Source organism: Tamandua tetradactyla, chromosome 9 (assembly GCF_023851605.1).
Source record: "Tamandua tetradactyla isolate mTamTet1 chromosome 9, mTamTet1.pri, whole genome shotgun sequence".
Taxonomy (NCBI): Eukaryota; Metazoa; Chordata; class Mammalia; order Pilosa; family Myrmecophagidae; genus Tamandua; species Tamandua tetradactyla.
The window spans coordinates 85,244,470-85,259,480 of NC_135335.1; the positions used below are offsets into that span (position 1 = coordinate 85,244,470).

General features: G+C 39.3%; 1 protein-coding gene across 10 annotated transcripts in view; it reads left to right on the forward strand.

The window, feature by feature from the left end:
• Positions 1-15,011, forward strand: part of SPEF2 (sperm flagellar 2) — a 221,590-nt gene that overhangs the window by 149,865 nt on the left and 56,714 nt on the right. For 9 of the 10 annotated variants that reach the window (XR_013157929.1, XM_077116961.1, XM_077116958.1 and 6 more), the window contains 2 exons: positions 3,019-3,156; positions 14,006-14,157. Coding sequence is in view for 9 of the 10 variants with exons in the window: in XM_077116961.1 (XP_076973076.1) it covers positions 3,019-3,156; positions 14,006-14,157 (290 nt within the window). In the remaining variant the exon portion in view is untranslated. Of the gene's footprint in view, positions 1-3,018; positions 3,157-14,005; positions 14,158-15,011 lie in introns of those variants that run through there. The other variant, XM_077116966.1, reaches the window with a different exon arrangement.

Consider the following 15,011-nt stretch of genomic DNA (forward strand, 5'->3'; position numbering starts at 1 on the left):
TTAAACTGGTGTGGTGGTTCCACAGGAGGCTAGGGGTGAGGTTGCCATATGATCCTACAACCCTATTGCTCAGTATATCCTTGGAGGAACTGAATGCGGGGACACAAATGGACATTTGCACAGTGATGTTTATGGTGACAGTGTTTGTGATTCAAAATGAACAGAGGTGTCCAAAGGGTATGACAACTGAAGAATGGAAGGGGAAACTGTTATATACATGCAATGGGCTACTGAGCAGCTGCAAGAAGGAATGAAGTGAGACATGCAACTAGGTGAAGGATTCTTGAGGGCTGTATGTTGAATGAAATGTCAGGAACAAGAAGACAAATATCATCATGCCTCTTTCATATAAACTAATTATAATATAAAAACTTGGTGAAATGAAGTCAAGAGCATGTATTATCAGGTTGGGGCCTATTGTAAAGAGTCCTAGATTGTAAGCTCTTATAGCGTTGCATATATTCAGGAGTTGTAACTGTTAATTCTAAATTCTGAGATATTGAGCTGTTTGTATATAACCTGGTCTTCCCCAGAAATTTTGGGTATTTATGTGACACCTGAGACTCAGAGTTAGAGCTCTGAAGCTGTGATAGTCAGCAGTATCCCATACAAGAACTGTTTAAAAAGTTGAAAAAAGGATCAGACTCCAACTAGAGATATGAATGAAGCGGATCTAGACAGGACTAAGGTAGAATAGAATATAGGGTAAAGGATGATATTGTCCATATTTTAAAACTTCGACCTCTGTACAAGATCAAAGTGAGAGATGTTTATTTGGTGCAAAATGTATATTTTGGGTAGTGCATTACCTGATTAAACTTGTATAGTCAATTTACTTGAACATCATAAATACATCGGTGTGAGGTCTTATTGGTTTGTCCAGGTTAGTGTGATGCCCTGATACATCCCAGAGTAATTTGGGTAATGAATAAAGAAGTATTTGCAAAATCCCTTTGGTGGACTGGGGAGAAAGGAGGAAATATTCAACTTCCCCATTTGGAGAATTCCTGATTTTCTCCCAAGCGGTGGGGTTAGCTCAATAGGCTGATCCCTCAATCTTGGGGTTTGCCCCTATGAAAGTTATTCCTGCAAAGAATAGGCTAAGCCTACTTATAATTGTGCCTGAGTCATCCCCAGAGAAGCTCTTCTGCTGCTCAGATGTGGTCTCACTGCCCTATATGGGACATGACTCCTAGCGGTGTAATCTCCCTGGCAACATTGGACAGAACTCCTGGGATGAGGCGAGACCCAGCATCATGGATTGGGAAAGGCTTCTTGACCCCAAAGGGGAAGAGAAAAATGAGACAAAATGTTTCAGTGGATGAGAGATTTCAGATAGAGTTGAGAGATTATCCTGGAGGTTATTCTTATACATTACATAGATATCTTTTTTCAGTTTATGGTATATTGGAGTGGCTGGAGGGATGCACCTGAAATGGCTGAGCTGTGTTCCAGTAGCCTTGATTCTTGAAGATGATTGTATAACGATATAACTTTTACAATGTGACCATGTGATTGTGAAAACCTTGTGTCTGATGGTCCTTATATCCAGGGTATAGACAGATGAGTTTAAAAAAATATATGGGGTTGCAAAAGTAGTTCAGTAGTAGAATTCTCGCTTGCCATTCAGGAGACCCAGTTTTGACTCTTGGTCCACACACTTCCCAAAAAACAAACAAACAAAAATTCAACAAATGGTGCTGCAATAAAGGAATATGCACATTGAAAAATAATGAAATGTCACCCTGCCACACAGTATACAAATATGTATATATATTTATGGATGAAAAATAGAGAAAGAATAGAGGGGGGTAAGGGGTAAAATAAATTGGGTAGATTAAAATAGTAATGATCACTAAGCAGGGATGGTAAGGGATAAGAGATGTATGGTTTTTCTTCTTTTTATTTCTTTTTCTGGAATGATGCTAATGTTCTATAAATGATCATGGTGAGGAATACACAAATTCCTGATGATATTGTGAGCCATTAATTGTATACCATGTATGGACTATATTAATTGTATACCATGTATGGACTATACATGTGTGAAAATTTGTCAATTAAAAAATAGGAATTATTTTACTGCTGTCAATACAATTATAATAATACTTTTCATTAATTGGGGACTTCTGTGTGAAATTCCATGCTAAGTGCCCTGCATACTTTAGTTAACTTAATCTACGTAAGAAATCAGAAGAGTAAATACTATTACCCCCATTTTATAGTAACTGGGACCTGATGTAGTGGTTCATATTAATCAAGACCACTGACTCATATCCTGACTCTAAGGAAAAAAACCTTTCTGTGGCTCCATTTCCTTATCTGCAAAGTGAAACAATAATAGTACCTAAAACTCATAAGGTTGTTTTGAGGCACTAAATGAGTCCAATATAAGTATAGCTCTCAGAGCGCTGACACTAAGATGTCAGTACATGTCAGCTATTATTGTTGTTTACTTCATCATCATTTTTGCTTAAGATCTGTAAGTAGCAGAGCTGCGATCCTGAAAAGACTTTTTGTAATTGCTATCTTTTTAATGTGAAGCTTATTTTTGGATAATCCCATCTCACTCAACATTCCTTGGTAAATGTTGTGTGACTCATCATGCCATACTTTATACTAATTAATAAGCCTATGTTTCTGGTTTCAACAGCGCTACCTACCTCTTCCACCAATATACCATTTCCCCTATAACTCACTGAAAAGACTTTTCGAACCAAATTTTTTGAGGAAGGATTAAAACATATAAAACATAGACCCTCATCCATAAATGAAGGGAGCTGTAGTGGATTTGCAGTAGATATGGATATATGAAGAGATAGTTTTAGAGAATGAAAACCTGACATAGAATGCAAGCACAACAAATATTTGTGGAATGAACAGATAAAAGAAACACATGAGTACGTTAGGTCTACATTTCCTTTAGGGAATTTTTAAAGGCAGGCAAAGTATTACAGTTTTATTCCACAAAGGTAATTTGATTCAAAAGCATAATAGTGATGTTTCTTTTCTGTTCAGGATTTACGAGACCGCCTATGGGACATTTGTGATACCCGGAAAGAAGAGGCAGAGCAGGAGCGTTTTGATATCATTAATGAAAGCTGGTTACAGGACTCCCTTGGAATCACAATGAACCATTTCTTTTCACTGATGCAGGTAAAACCAGCCAGTCACGATGACACAGACTCTTCCTTCCACAGCCACATTCCTCATGTAACATCTCCTTTGGGAATGTTGAGGGTTTCTTCAGGACTCATTTTTCTCATAGCAGTCTGCCTGACATAAGCTCCAATTTGCCAAGAAAGTTAGCTGAAATAATTTGTTGCCAAACAAGCATCAGAGTGGGAGCATCCCAAGTAACTGTTCACCAGCTTTGTTTCCACAAGGCCCATAGATATGGAGAACAGCAGAGATGGTGTCTCCAACTGGGTTGGTTACCTTGCCAGCCTCTCAAAGAAGACACCTAAATGTGGCCAGCCAAAGCCCAGCAGAGCAGCCTTTCCACAAAGACATGAGATAGATCAGACCCAGCAAGCATTTAATTCCTGAAAACAAAAGTTTGCTCTTTGATTGGAGAAACAGACCATTTATCAGAACAACCTGATTGACTAACATTTGCAGCCATGTCTACATGGGTACTTTTCCCTATGAAAACAACAATGAAGATGGAGAATGGAAAGGGGTACAATTCTAGTCTTCATTTGATTAATTTACATGAAGAGAAACTGTAGGAAATGAGAATATTTCGCTGACAATCCCAAGAGCTAACACATAGTAGGTGTTTAATAAATGCTTGTTCCACAAATGACCAGTGAATGCTAGTGTTTCCATGTACAAAGGGGTATTGAGTGGGGCAGATTGGACCGCAGGAGACCTCAAAATCAGAAAACCTGGGTGGCAGGAGCAGGCCACTGATCACGAGCTCTAACATCCAGTTGGGAGTTTTACAGAAGTCAGGTTACAAGGACAAGAAAGACCTATTCAGGAATGTTAGAGGAGTCTGGATTGGGAAGAGAAAATAGAATTAGAAATAGTCACCTAAAGAAAAGACGGAGCTGGGTCATAACCAGGAGAACAACCAGATCCACAAAGCATGGATTGTGCAAAGGATTAAAGTCACCCAAGCAGCCTAAGCCAGTGTGGGGAGCATTCCCAGGGCACCTATTTGGGCAGGCAGAGATAGGATGTTGGTAACATCTGTGTTAAAAGCTTATGGCAAAAATAGCTGAAATCCGGTAGTGAAGGCACAGGAAACAGAGAATTTTGGTGAATCATTCTCAAGAGTCTGAGTAGTATTTGCCTGTTTTGGGAATGGTATGGTTCTTACATCTTAGCAATACCTAGATTTGAGTTCTGACTTGAAAAACTGCACTGGGATCTAACATCAACTGGGGAAGAGAAGATTAAAGAGATTGGCAGAGAGTAAACACTAACATCTATTAAGTTATTTCTATGTACCTACCATGTACTAGTCTAGAGGCTTTGCAGGTATGGACACATTGAACATATGACAACAACCCCATGTCATAATTTATTATACTACACTCATTTTTCAGAAAAGGGAATTAAAGCAAGTGTAGATAAAATTACTTGTTCAATGTCACGCAGCCAGTAAGAAGCAGAACTGGGGTTTAGGCTGAGGAAGCCCAGCTCCAGCTGGTACTACTACTCACTGCTTTATCATCAACATTGTTCACATAGTTGAAGCCTTGTCACATAGAACAGAAAAGAGCTTTATCCAACTCTGACCCATAAGAACCAATAATGGAAATTACATGAGGGTAAGTTCCAGTTGAATATATGAAGAAAACTGCAAATGTTTAGTACTCCCTATCAAATAACAGGCTTTCAAGGCAATAAGGTTTCTTGTCCTGAAAGCTCGTAAGTAGACTTGAACATTTTAGGGCTAGGGTAAAGAAGCCTCTTAAAATTGGATAAAAGACAGTTAGACAAGTGTTCCCCAAAGTGGTTTTCATGGAACACTAGCCCTCAAAGACGTTTGACACACAAAGGACGCCTGGATCAAATGACTTTGGGAAATGCTACATATTCTACTCTTCTCACTCACTGGAGAAGTGCCAGTACATATTGGCATATTAAGGCATTAAGGTGTCCTGCAATAAAGAAACCCCTTTGGTATGTGTTCTAGTTTGCTAGCCGCCAGGATGCAACACACCAGAGACGGACTGGCTTTTAATAAAAGGGGATTTATTTTGTTAGTTCTTCAGAGGAAAGGCAGCTAACTTTCCACTGAGGTTCTTTCTTACATGGGAAGGCACAGGGTGATTTCTGCTGACCTCTCCAGGCCTTTTGGGTTCCAACAACTTTCTCCGGGGTGATTTCTTTCTGCATCTCCAAAGGCTTGGGCTGAGCTGCGAGTGCTGAGATGAGATATGCTGAGCTGCTTGGGCTGTGCTACGTTGCACTCTCTCATTTAAGCACCAGCCAATTAAGTCAAACATCATTCATTGTAGCAGGCACACCTCTTAGCCAACTGCAGATGTAATCAGCAACAGGTGAGGTTCACATACCAGTGGCTCATGTCCATAGCAACAGAACTAGGTGCCTTCACCTGACCATGTTAACAACTGAATCTACCTACCACAGTATGTTAACCTGTCATTTCTGAAATTAGTTGGCCTTGGAGAGTTTTTGTTTGTTTGTTTTATTTCCAGTTAGGTTTTCATTATAATAGCATATAGGACAAGTTTTATACCCAATAAGAATATTGGGTAGAAAACCAGTATTCAATATTTTAGAATATTACATGCTAGATGAATTCTAAGGCTTCTTTTATTAACAAATAATATAATGCTATGATTTAGTGATTAATAATTTTTATAACCTTTCAACACTTTTATTCAATTCTCAAACTTATCTGTCAACTTCCAATCTTTGCTTATTGAGTTTATATTTGCATCCTACTCGTTGTAAATGTGGCATTGTGCATGTTCTAATTAATATAATTTAGAAAACTCATTTCATCTCTACTGTTTTACCAAATGGTGTGACAATTGCAAATGTTTATTATCAAATTGTGAAATTAGTCTACATATGAATATTTTAAAACTCTATTCAGTTTATCTGCAAGGAATGACAAAAATGTTTAATTTTCCTAGCCATTTTGAAATACTAGTTTGAAAGGTTATGTAACTATATATTTGTGGTTTAAAATGCAAGCAGACTTTCTCCGCCGGCCCGCCGCGCGGCGCCCAAGCCCCGCAGCAGCCGAGCCGCCCGACCTCCTTCTCCCCTCTCTTTCTCCGCCGGCCCGCCGCGCGGCGCCCAAGCCCCGCAGCAGCCGAGCCGCCCGACCTCCTTCTCCCCTCTCTTTCTCCGCCGGCCCGCCGCGCGGCGCCCAAGCCCCGCTGCAGCCGAGCCGCCCGACCTCCTTCTCCCCTCTCTTTCTCCGCCGGCCCGCCGCGCGGCGCCCAAGCCCCGCTGCAGCCGAGCCGCCCGACCTCCTTCTCCCCTCTCTTCCCCCTCCTGCTCCGGCTGCTCTCCAACCACCACGGTGCCCTCTTCCCCCGCCTTCACCGTGCTCCTCCGCCACCAGCCTCGACAGCCTTGCCGCCCTCACCTTTCCTCCTCCAGAACAGCTACTGGGGGAGTGGAGATAATACAGAGCAGCTCCCGGAGCCACGACGGAGATCAAAGGGACAGCGGACCCCATCCTGGAACGGCTGACTATCTGGGAGAACCAGCTCCGGTGAGATCACCAAGGGGCACGGGCTTTCCTGGGTGGGACGACAAGCGACCGGAGTCCCTCCCTTCCACCTTCCTGGGCCAGCTGGTAGAATTGGACAGGCGGTCTCCTTAGGCCGCGGCGGCTGGTGCCCCCACCACACGAGGCCCCCCGGAACAACTGAGATAGTTGGGTCGGAAACCCCCAGACTGCGGAGAACAGTGACCGGGGGATCCCTTCCAAACACGTGACTCCCCCGTCGGCTGGGAACAGTGTACTCTCCCGGGCTGCGACAGCTGGCGCCCTCCCACCACGCTTGGTGCCCCGCGCCGACTGGCTAATTTGGCCGGACGCTCTCCTGTGCTGCGACGGCCGGCGACCCTCCCCACGTTTGGAACCCCGGGCCGGCTGGCATTCTTCCAAGACGCTTAGGTTGCCGAACCTCCCCTACGGCGAGAGTTTTCCAGAGTTGAGGGACCCACAGCAACTTTCGCTGGTGGAACCCACAGACAGGCGTGTGCCACGAGCGCCACCTACTGGGCAGGATAGGAAGAACAGAACCCAGAGATTGCGCAGAAAAATCTTTCAAGCTGTGGGGTCGAACACCCGGGGAAATCTGACTAAATGCCCAGACGCCAGCAGAAGATAACGGATCACGCTCAGAAAATTGAACATATGGCCCAGTCAAACGAAGAAACCAATAGTTCAAATGAGATACAGGAGCTGAAACAACTAATGCTGAATATACGAACAGAAATGGAAAACCTCTTCAAAAACGAAATCGATAAATTGAGGGAGGACATGAAGAAGACATGGGCTGAACATAAAGAAGAAATAGAAAAACTGAAAAAACAAATCACAGAACTTATGGAAGTGAAAGATAAAGTAGAAAAGATGGAAAAAACAATGGATACCTACAATGACAGATTTAAAGAAACAGAAGATAGAATTAGTGATTTGGAGGATGAAACATCTGAATTCCAAAAAGAAACAGAAACTATCCGGAAAAGAATGGAAAAATTTGAACAAGGTATCAGGGAACTCAAGGACAATGTGAACCGTACAAATATACGTGTAGTGGGTATCCCAGAAGGAGAAGAGAAGGGAAAAGGAGGAGAAAAACTAATGGAAGAAATTATCACTGAAAATTTCCCAACTCTTATGAAAGACCTAAAATTACAGATCCAAGAAGTGCAGCGCACCCCAAAGAGATTAGACACAAATAGGCGTTCCCCAAGACACTTACTAGTTAGAATGTCAGAGGTCAAAGAGAAAGAGAGGATCTTGAAGGCAGCGAGAGAAAAACAATCCGTCACATACAAGGGAAACCCAATAAGACTATGTGTAGATTTCTCAGCAGAAACCATGGAAGCTAGAAGACAGTGGGATGATATATTTAAGTTACTAAAAGAGAAAAACTGCCAGCCAAGACTCCTATATCCAGCAAAATTGTCCTTCAAAAATGAGGGAGAAATTAAAACATTCTCAGACAAAAAGTCACTAAGAGAATTTGTGACCAAGAGACCAGCTCTGCAAGAAATACTAAAGGAAGCACTAGAGTCAGATACAAAAAGACAGAAGAGAGAGACATGGAGAAAAGTGTAGAAAGAAGGAAAGTCAGATATGATATATATAATACAAAAGGCAAAATGGTAGAGGAAAATATTATCCAAACAGTAATAACTCTAAATGTCAATGGACTGAATTCCCCAATTAAAAGACATAGACTGGCAGAATGGATTAAAAAACAGGATCCTTCTATATGCTGTCTACAGGAAACACATCTTAGACCCAAAGATAAATATAGGTTGAAAGTGAAAGGTTGGGAAAAGATATTTCATGCAAACAACAACCAGAAAAGAGCAGGAGTGGCTATACTAATATCCAACAAATTAGACTTCAAATGTAAAACAGTTAAAAGAGACAAAGAAGGACACTATATACTATTAAAAGGAACAATTAAGCAAGAAGACATAACAATCATAAATATTTACGCACCGAACCAGAATGCCCCAAAATACGTGAGGAATACACTGCAAACACTGAAGAGGGAAATAGACACATATACCATAATAGTTGGAGACTTCAATTCACCACTCTCATCAATGGACAGAACATCTACACAGAGGATCAATAAAGAAATAGAGAACCTGAATATTACTATAAATGAACTTGACTTAACAGACATTTATAGGACATTACATCCCACAACAGCAGGATACACCTTTTTTTCAAGTGCTCATGGATCATTCTCAAAGATAGACCATATGCTGGGTCACAAAGCAAGTCTTAACAAATTTAAAAATATTGAAATCATACACAACACTTTCTCGGATCATAAAGGAATGAAGTTGGAAATCAATAATAGGCGGAGGGCCAGAAAATTCATAAATACATGGAGGCTCAACAACACACTCTTAAACAACAAGTGGGTCAAAGAAGAAATTGCAAGAGAAATTAGTAAATACCTAGAGGCAAATGAAAATGAAGATACAACATATCAAAACTTATGGGACGCAGTAAAGGCAGTGCTAAGAGGGAAATTTATTGCCCTAAATGCCTTTATCAGAAAAGAAGAAAAGGCAAAAATGCAGGAATTAACTGTCCACTTGGAAGAACTGGAGAAAGAACAGCAAACTAATCCCAAAGCAAGCAAAAGGAAAGAAATAACAAAGGTTAGAGCAGAAATAAATGAAATTGAAAACATGAAAACAATAGAGAAAATCAATAAGACCAGAAGTTGGTTCTATGAGAAAATCAACAAGATTGATGGGCCCTTAGCAAGATTGACAAAAAGAAGAAGAGAGAGGATGCAAATAAATAAGATTAGAAATGAAAGAGGAGACATAACTACTGACCTCACAGAAATAAAGGAGGTAATAACAGGATACTATGAACAACTTTACGCTAAGAAATACAACAATTTAGAAGAAATGGACAGGTTCCTGGAAAGACATGAACAACCAACTTTGACTCAAGAAGAAATAGACGACCTCAACAAACCAATCACAAGTAAAGAGATTGAATTAGTTATTCAAAAGCTCCCTAAAAAGAAAAGTCCAGGACCAGACGGCTTCACATGTGAATTCTATCAAACATTCCAGAAAGAATTAGTACCTACTCTCCTCAAACTCTTCAACATAATCGAAGTGGAGGGAAAACTACCTAATTCATTCTATGAAGCCAACATCACCCTCATACCAAAACCAGGCAAAGATATTACAAAAAAAGAAAACTACAGACCAATCTCTCTAATGAATACAGATGCAAAAATCCTCAATAAAATTCTAGCAAATCGTATCCAACAACACATTAAAAGAATTATACATCATGACCAAGTAGGATTCATCCCAGGTATGCAAGGATGGTTCAACATAAGAAAATCAATTAATGTAATACACCATATCAACAAATCAAAGCAGAAAAATCACATGATCATCTCAATTGATGCAGAGAAGGCATTTGACAAGATTCAACATCCTTTCCTGCTGAAAACACTTCAAAAGATAGGAATACAAGGGAACTTCCTTAAAATGATAGAGGGAATATATGAAAAACCCACAGCTAATATCATCCTCAATGGGGAAAAATTGAAAACTTTCCCCCTAAGATCAGGAACAAGACAAGGATGTCCACTATCACCACTATTATTCAACATTGTGTTGGAGGTTCTAGCCAGAGCAATTAGGCAAGAAAAAGAAATACAAGGCATCAAAATAGGAAAGGAAGAAGTAAAACTATCACTGTTTGCAGACGATATGATACTATATGTAGAAAACCCAGAAAAATCCACAACAAAATTACTAGAGCTAATAAATGAGTACAGCAAAGTAGCAGGCTACAAGATCAACATTCAAAAATCTGTAGCTTTTCTATACACTAGTAATGAGCAAGCTGAGGCGGAAATCAAGAAACGAATCCCATTTACAATCGCAACTAAAAGAATAAAATACCTAGGAATAAATTTAACCAAAGAGACAAAAAACCTATATAAAGAAAACTACAAAAAACTGTTAAAAGAAATCACAGAAGACCTAAATAGATGGAAGGGCATACCGTGTTCATGGATTGGAAGACTAAATATAGTTAAGATGTCAATCCTACCTAAATTGATTTACAGATTCAATGCAATACCAATCAAAATCCCAACAACTTATTTTTCAGAAATAGAAAAACCAATAAGCAAATTTATCTGGAAGGGCAGGGTGCCCCGAATTGCTAAAAACATCTTGAGGAAAAAAAACGAAGCTGGAGGTCTCGCGCTGCCTGACTTTAAGGCATACTATGAAGCCACAGTGGTCAAAACAGCATGGTATTGGCATAAAGATAGATATATCGACCAATGGAATCGAATAGAGTGCTCAGATATAGACCCTCTCATCTATGGACATTTGATCTTTGATAAGGCAGTCAAGCCAACTCACCTGGGACAGAGCAGTCTCTTCAATAAATGGTGCCTAGAGAACTGGATATCCATATGCAAAAGAATGAAAGAAGACCCATCTCTCACACCCTATACAAAAGTTAACTCAAAATGGATCAAAGATCTAAACATTAGGTCTAAGACCATAAAACAGATAGAGGAAAATGTTGGGAGATATCTTATGGATCTTACAACTGGAGGTGGTTTTATGGACCTTAAACCTAAAGCAAGAACACTGAAGAAGGAAATAAATAAATGGGAGCTCCTCAAAATTAAACACTTTTGTGCATCAGAGAACTTCATCAAGAAAGTAGAAAGACAGCCTACACAATGGGAGACAATATTTGGAAACGACATATCAGATAAAGGTCTAGTATCCAGAATTTATAAAGAGATTATTCAACTCAACAACAAAAAGACAGCCAACCCAATTACAAAATGGGAAAAAGACTTAAACAGACACCTACCAGAAGAAGAAATACGGATGGCCAAGAGGCACATGAAGAGATGCTCAATGTCCCTGGCCATTAGAGAAATGCAAATCAAAACCACAATGAGATATCATCTCACACCCACCAGAATGGCCATTATCAACAAAACAGAAAATGACAAGTGCTGGAGAGGATGCGGAGAAAGAGGCACACTTATCCACTGTTGGTGGGAATGTCAAAGGGTGCAACCACTGTGGAAGGCAGTTTGGCAGTTCCTCAAAAAGCTGAATATAGAATTGCCATACGACCCAGCAATACCATTGCTAGGTATCTACTCAAAGGACTTAAGGGCAAAGACACAAACGGACATTTGCACACCAATGTTTATAGCAGCGTTGTTTGCAATTGCAAAGAGATGGAAACAGCCAAAATCTCCATCAACAGAAGAGTGGCTAAACAAACTGTGGTATATACATACGATGGAATATTATGCAGCTTTAAGACAAGATAAACTTATGAACCATGTAATAACATGGATGGACCTAGAGAATATTATGCTGAGTGAATCCAGCCAAAAACTAAAGGACAAATACTGTATGGTCCCACTGATGTGAACAGACATTCGAGAATAAACTTGAAATATGTCATTGGTAACAGAGTTCAGCAGGAGTTAGAAACAGGGTAAGACAATGGGTAATTGAAGCTGAAGGGATACAGACTGTGCAACAGGACTAGATACAAAAACTCAAAAATGGACAGCACAATAATACCTAATTGTAAAGTAATCATGTTAAAATACTGAATGAAGCTGCATCTGAGCTATAGGGTTTTTTTTGTTTTTGTTTGCTTGTTGGTTTGTTTGTTGTTGTTGTTTTTTACTATTACTACTACTTTTATTTCTTTTCTTTATATTAACATTTTATATCTTTTTCTGTTGTGTTGCTAGTTCCTCTAAACCGATGCAAATGTACTAAGAAACAATGATCATGCATCTATGTGATGATGTTAAGAATTACTGAGTGCATATGTAGAATGGTATGATTTCTAAATGTTGTGTTAATTTCTTTTTTAAAAAAAAAAAAAATGCAAGCAGACTATCTAAACCATATTCTATAATTTAAAACAATATATGAATGGTAATTTGGTTTTGTCACATGAATTCAAATTAAGCAAATGAATTTCTTCTAGTTCCAATTAGTTAGCCAGAAAAGTTTAATAATGTAGAGAACAGTATTTCAGGTGTGATTTGGATTACTCACAAACAGACTTATTAATACTGCCCTTGTCATTTCTTGTAGATTATAATGTAAAAAAAAAATTATTGATACTATTCTTGTCTTTTTTTGTAGATGATAATGTAAAAGCCAACTTTTATTTGTCCTGAACTGTGAATATGACAGTACAAGACTATCTCTTGATGTTTTATGATATAAGTGGTAGATTAACTGCTTGATAAATGTGGGGATCCCTTCATAAATATCCTTGGGTTACTTTAATTATTTGGTCAGTTTTTTCTTTTTGTTCTTTAGAAAAGATGTTTTCTATAATTAACTAGATATGGTGGATTATGTCTTTAGATCCACAGATACTGGTTAAAGTAGCCCCACAAACTTAAGTCCAGAGGTCATGTTTATACTACCAAAGAAAAACACAAGATATGCCAAATGATCTGGCACCTAATGAGAGAAAGGGTTGGAAGACTCCAGGTCTTCATGTGTGGTTTGGAGCACTGAGCAGAGTCTCAGTATGCATGCATTTCACAGCATTACCGCAAAGGAAAATGATTTGCGCTGATGGGGGAGTCACTATCTGCTAATGACAATGCTCCCCTTGTCCTTAGCTCCTTGGTGCTGCTCCATGTCCCTCCAGGCACCCCCCGGCAATGCCAACAGAGGGGGTTAGCCATAAGCAACAGAGGAATGATCTTCCACCATACATATCCAGCAAAAAGAAAACTGTGGAAAGAGAACTGTTTGTTATCACTTTATGTTATGGTTGATCATTCTCTACAACTAGGTTAAAAAGTCCTAAAGGACCAGGACCTAAACCTAGTATTTTCCATATCTCCCAGATCAATTAACATGTTACCTATGACTAGAAGACATTCAAATGTTTAATGTGCTGGTTGTTGGATATAGGACACAAGAAAAATGTCAAATATAATGAATCATATGCGCTGCATTGGACTTCATCACACTATAACGTTTGTCATGCTATCACAAGCAGCAGATATGCTACCTGAGAAGTGAAAGCATGTGTACTAAATCAAGGCGTACAAAGTTGATTTAAGTGATTGTAATCTTTATGGAATATTAGAGTAACACTAGTGGCCAATTCTTTTTAACTTCCAGAACATTTATTTCAACCTAAAAGCTTTTAGAAGAGTACTTACAGAGTCCTGTATGGGAAATAATATACATTATATTGCTCTCTTTGGGGTATTAACACTCATGTTTGCTCTTAAAGGCAGAACTGAACCGTTTCCAAGATACAAAGCAGCTCCTTCAAGATTATTACAGGGGAATGGAATGCAGAATCCCAATGGACAGCAATAAGGGATTTATTCGTATTCCATTGGTCCAGCTGGATAACAAAGATGTTTCAGAAAATCAACTTCGGTGAGCACTGTTGCGCTGTAATTGTTTTGAACATAAAGCTTTACAATTTTAAAACGTCATTAATAAAATTCACAATATTTTGACTTCAAAATTCAAAAAAGGTCTAAAAGCTGAACTTTTATTTCTAAATTTGTTTTAAAGAATTGACTAGAAATTATTGATAGGCTTTCTTTAGTGCACTTGTACTATTGACTCATTTTGCTGCAGAGATACAATGTTTTATTACGGCGCACTTCCGCAGACAATGCTGAGGGTATTAGATAACATCTGATAATAGGCAGATTATGAATTCTGAAAGAACTTTATTCCCAAGATTTTCCAGTAAGGGATTGTGAACCTCTGCCATTTTTAAGAATGGTCCCAAGCAGCTCTTATTGTGTAGGTGTGCGTATGTGTGTATGTGGTGACATATGGTAATTGAAAATGGAAGGAGTCATGAGTCTTCTTTTACAGATAAGATTATTGAGAAGCAGTAAAGACTGAGTCATGTGTGATTGCGACCTCATGAGAATGAAAGGGTTAGTAATAGTCTAACCTCAGATTCCTGCCAGCAAGAAAATGAAATTGGTGGTAAGCGGGGAGGAGGGAGCGTATTTTCAGATAAAGAGTCTGTGCAACATGAAAGTTTGTAAGTAATTGCTTTTATAGACACAATGGGTGGGGGGGGGAAGGGCGAGGTAAAACCTGGAAAGCCATGAACAGATTAAAAAATGCTTTTGAGAAATTGGGTGAGGGGTGAGTGGTGTTGGAATGGCGGTGGCAGTGATTCCTGTGGTGTGCCTTTCAACTGCAAAGCATTAAAACAGAGCTAAAAATATAAGTTAAAATACATTAATACAATAAAAAGTAAAATC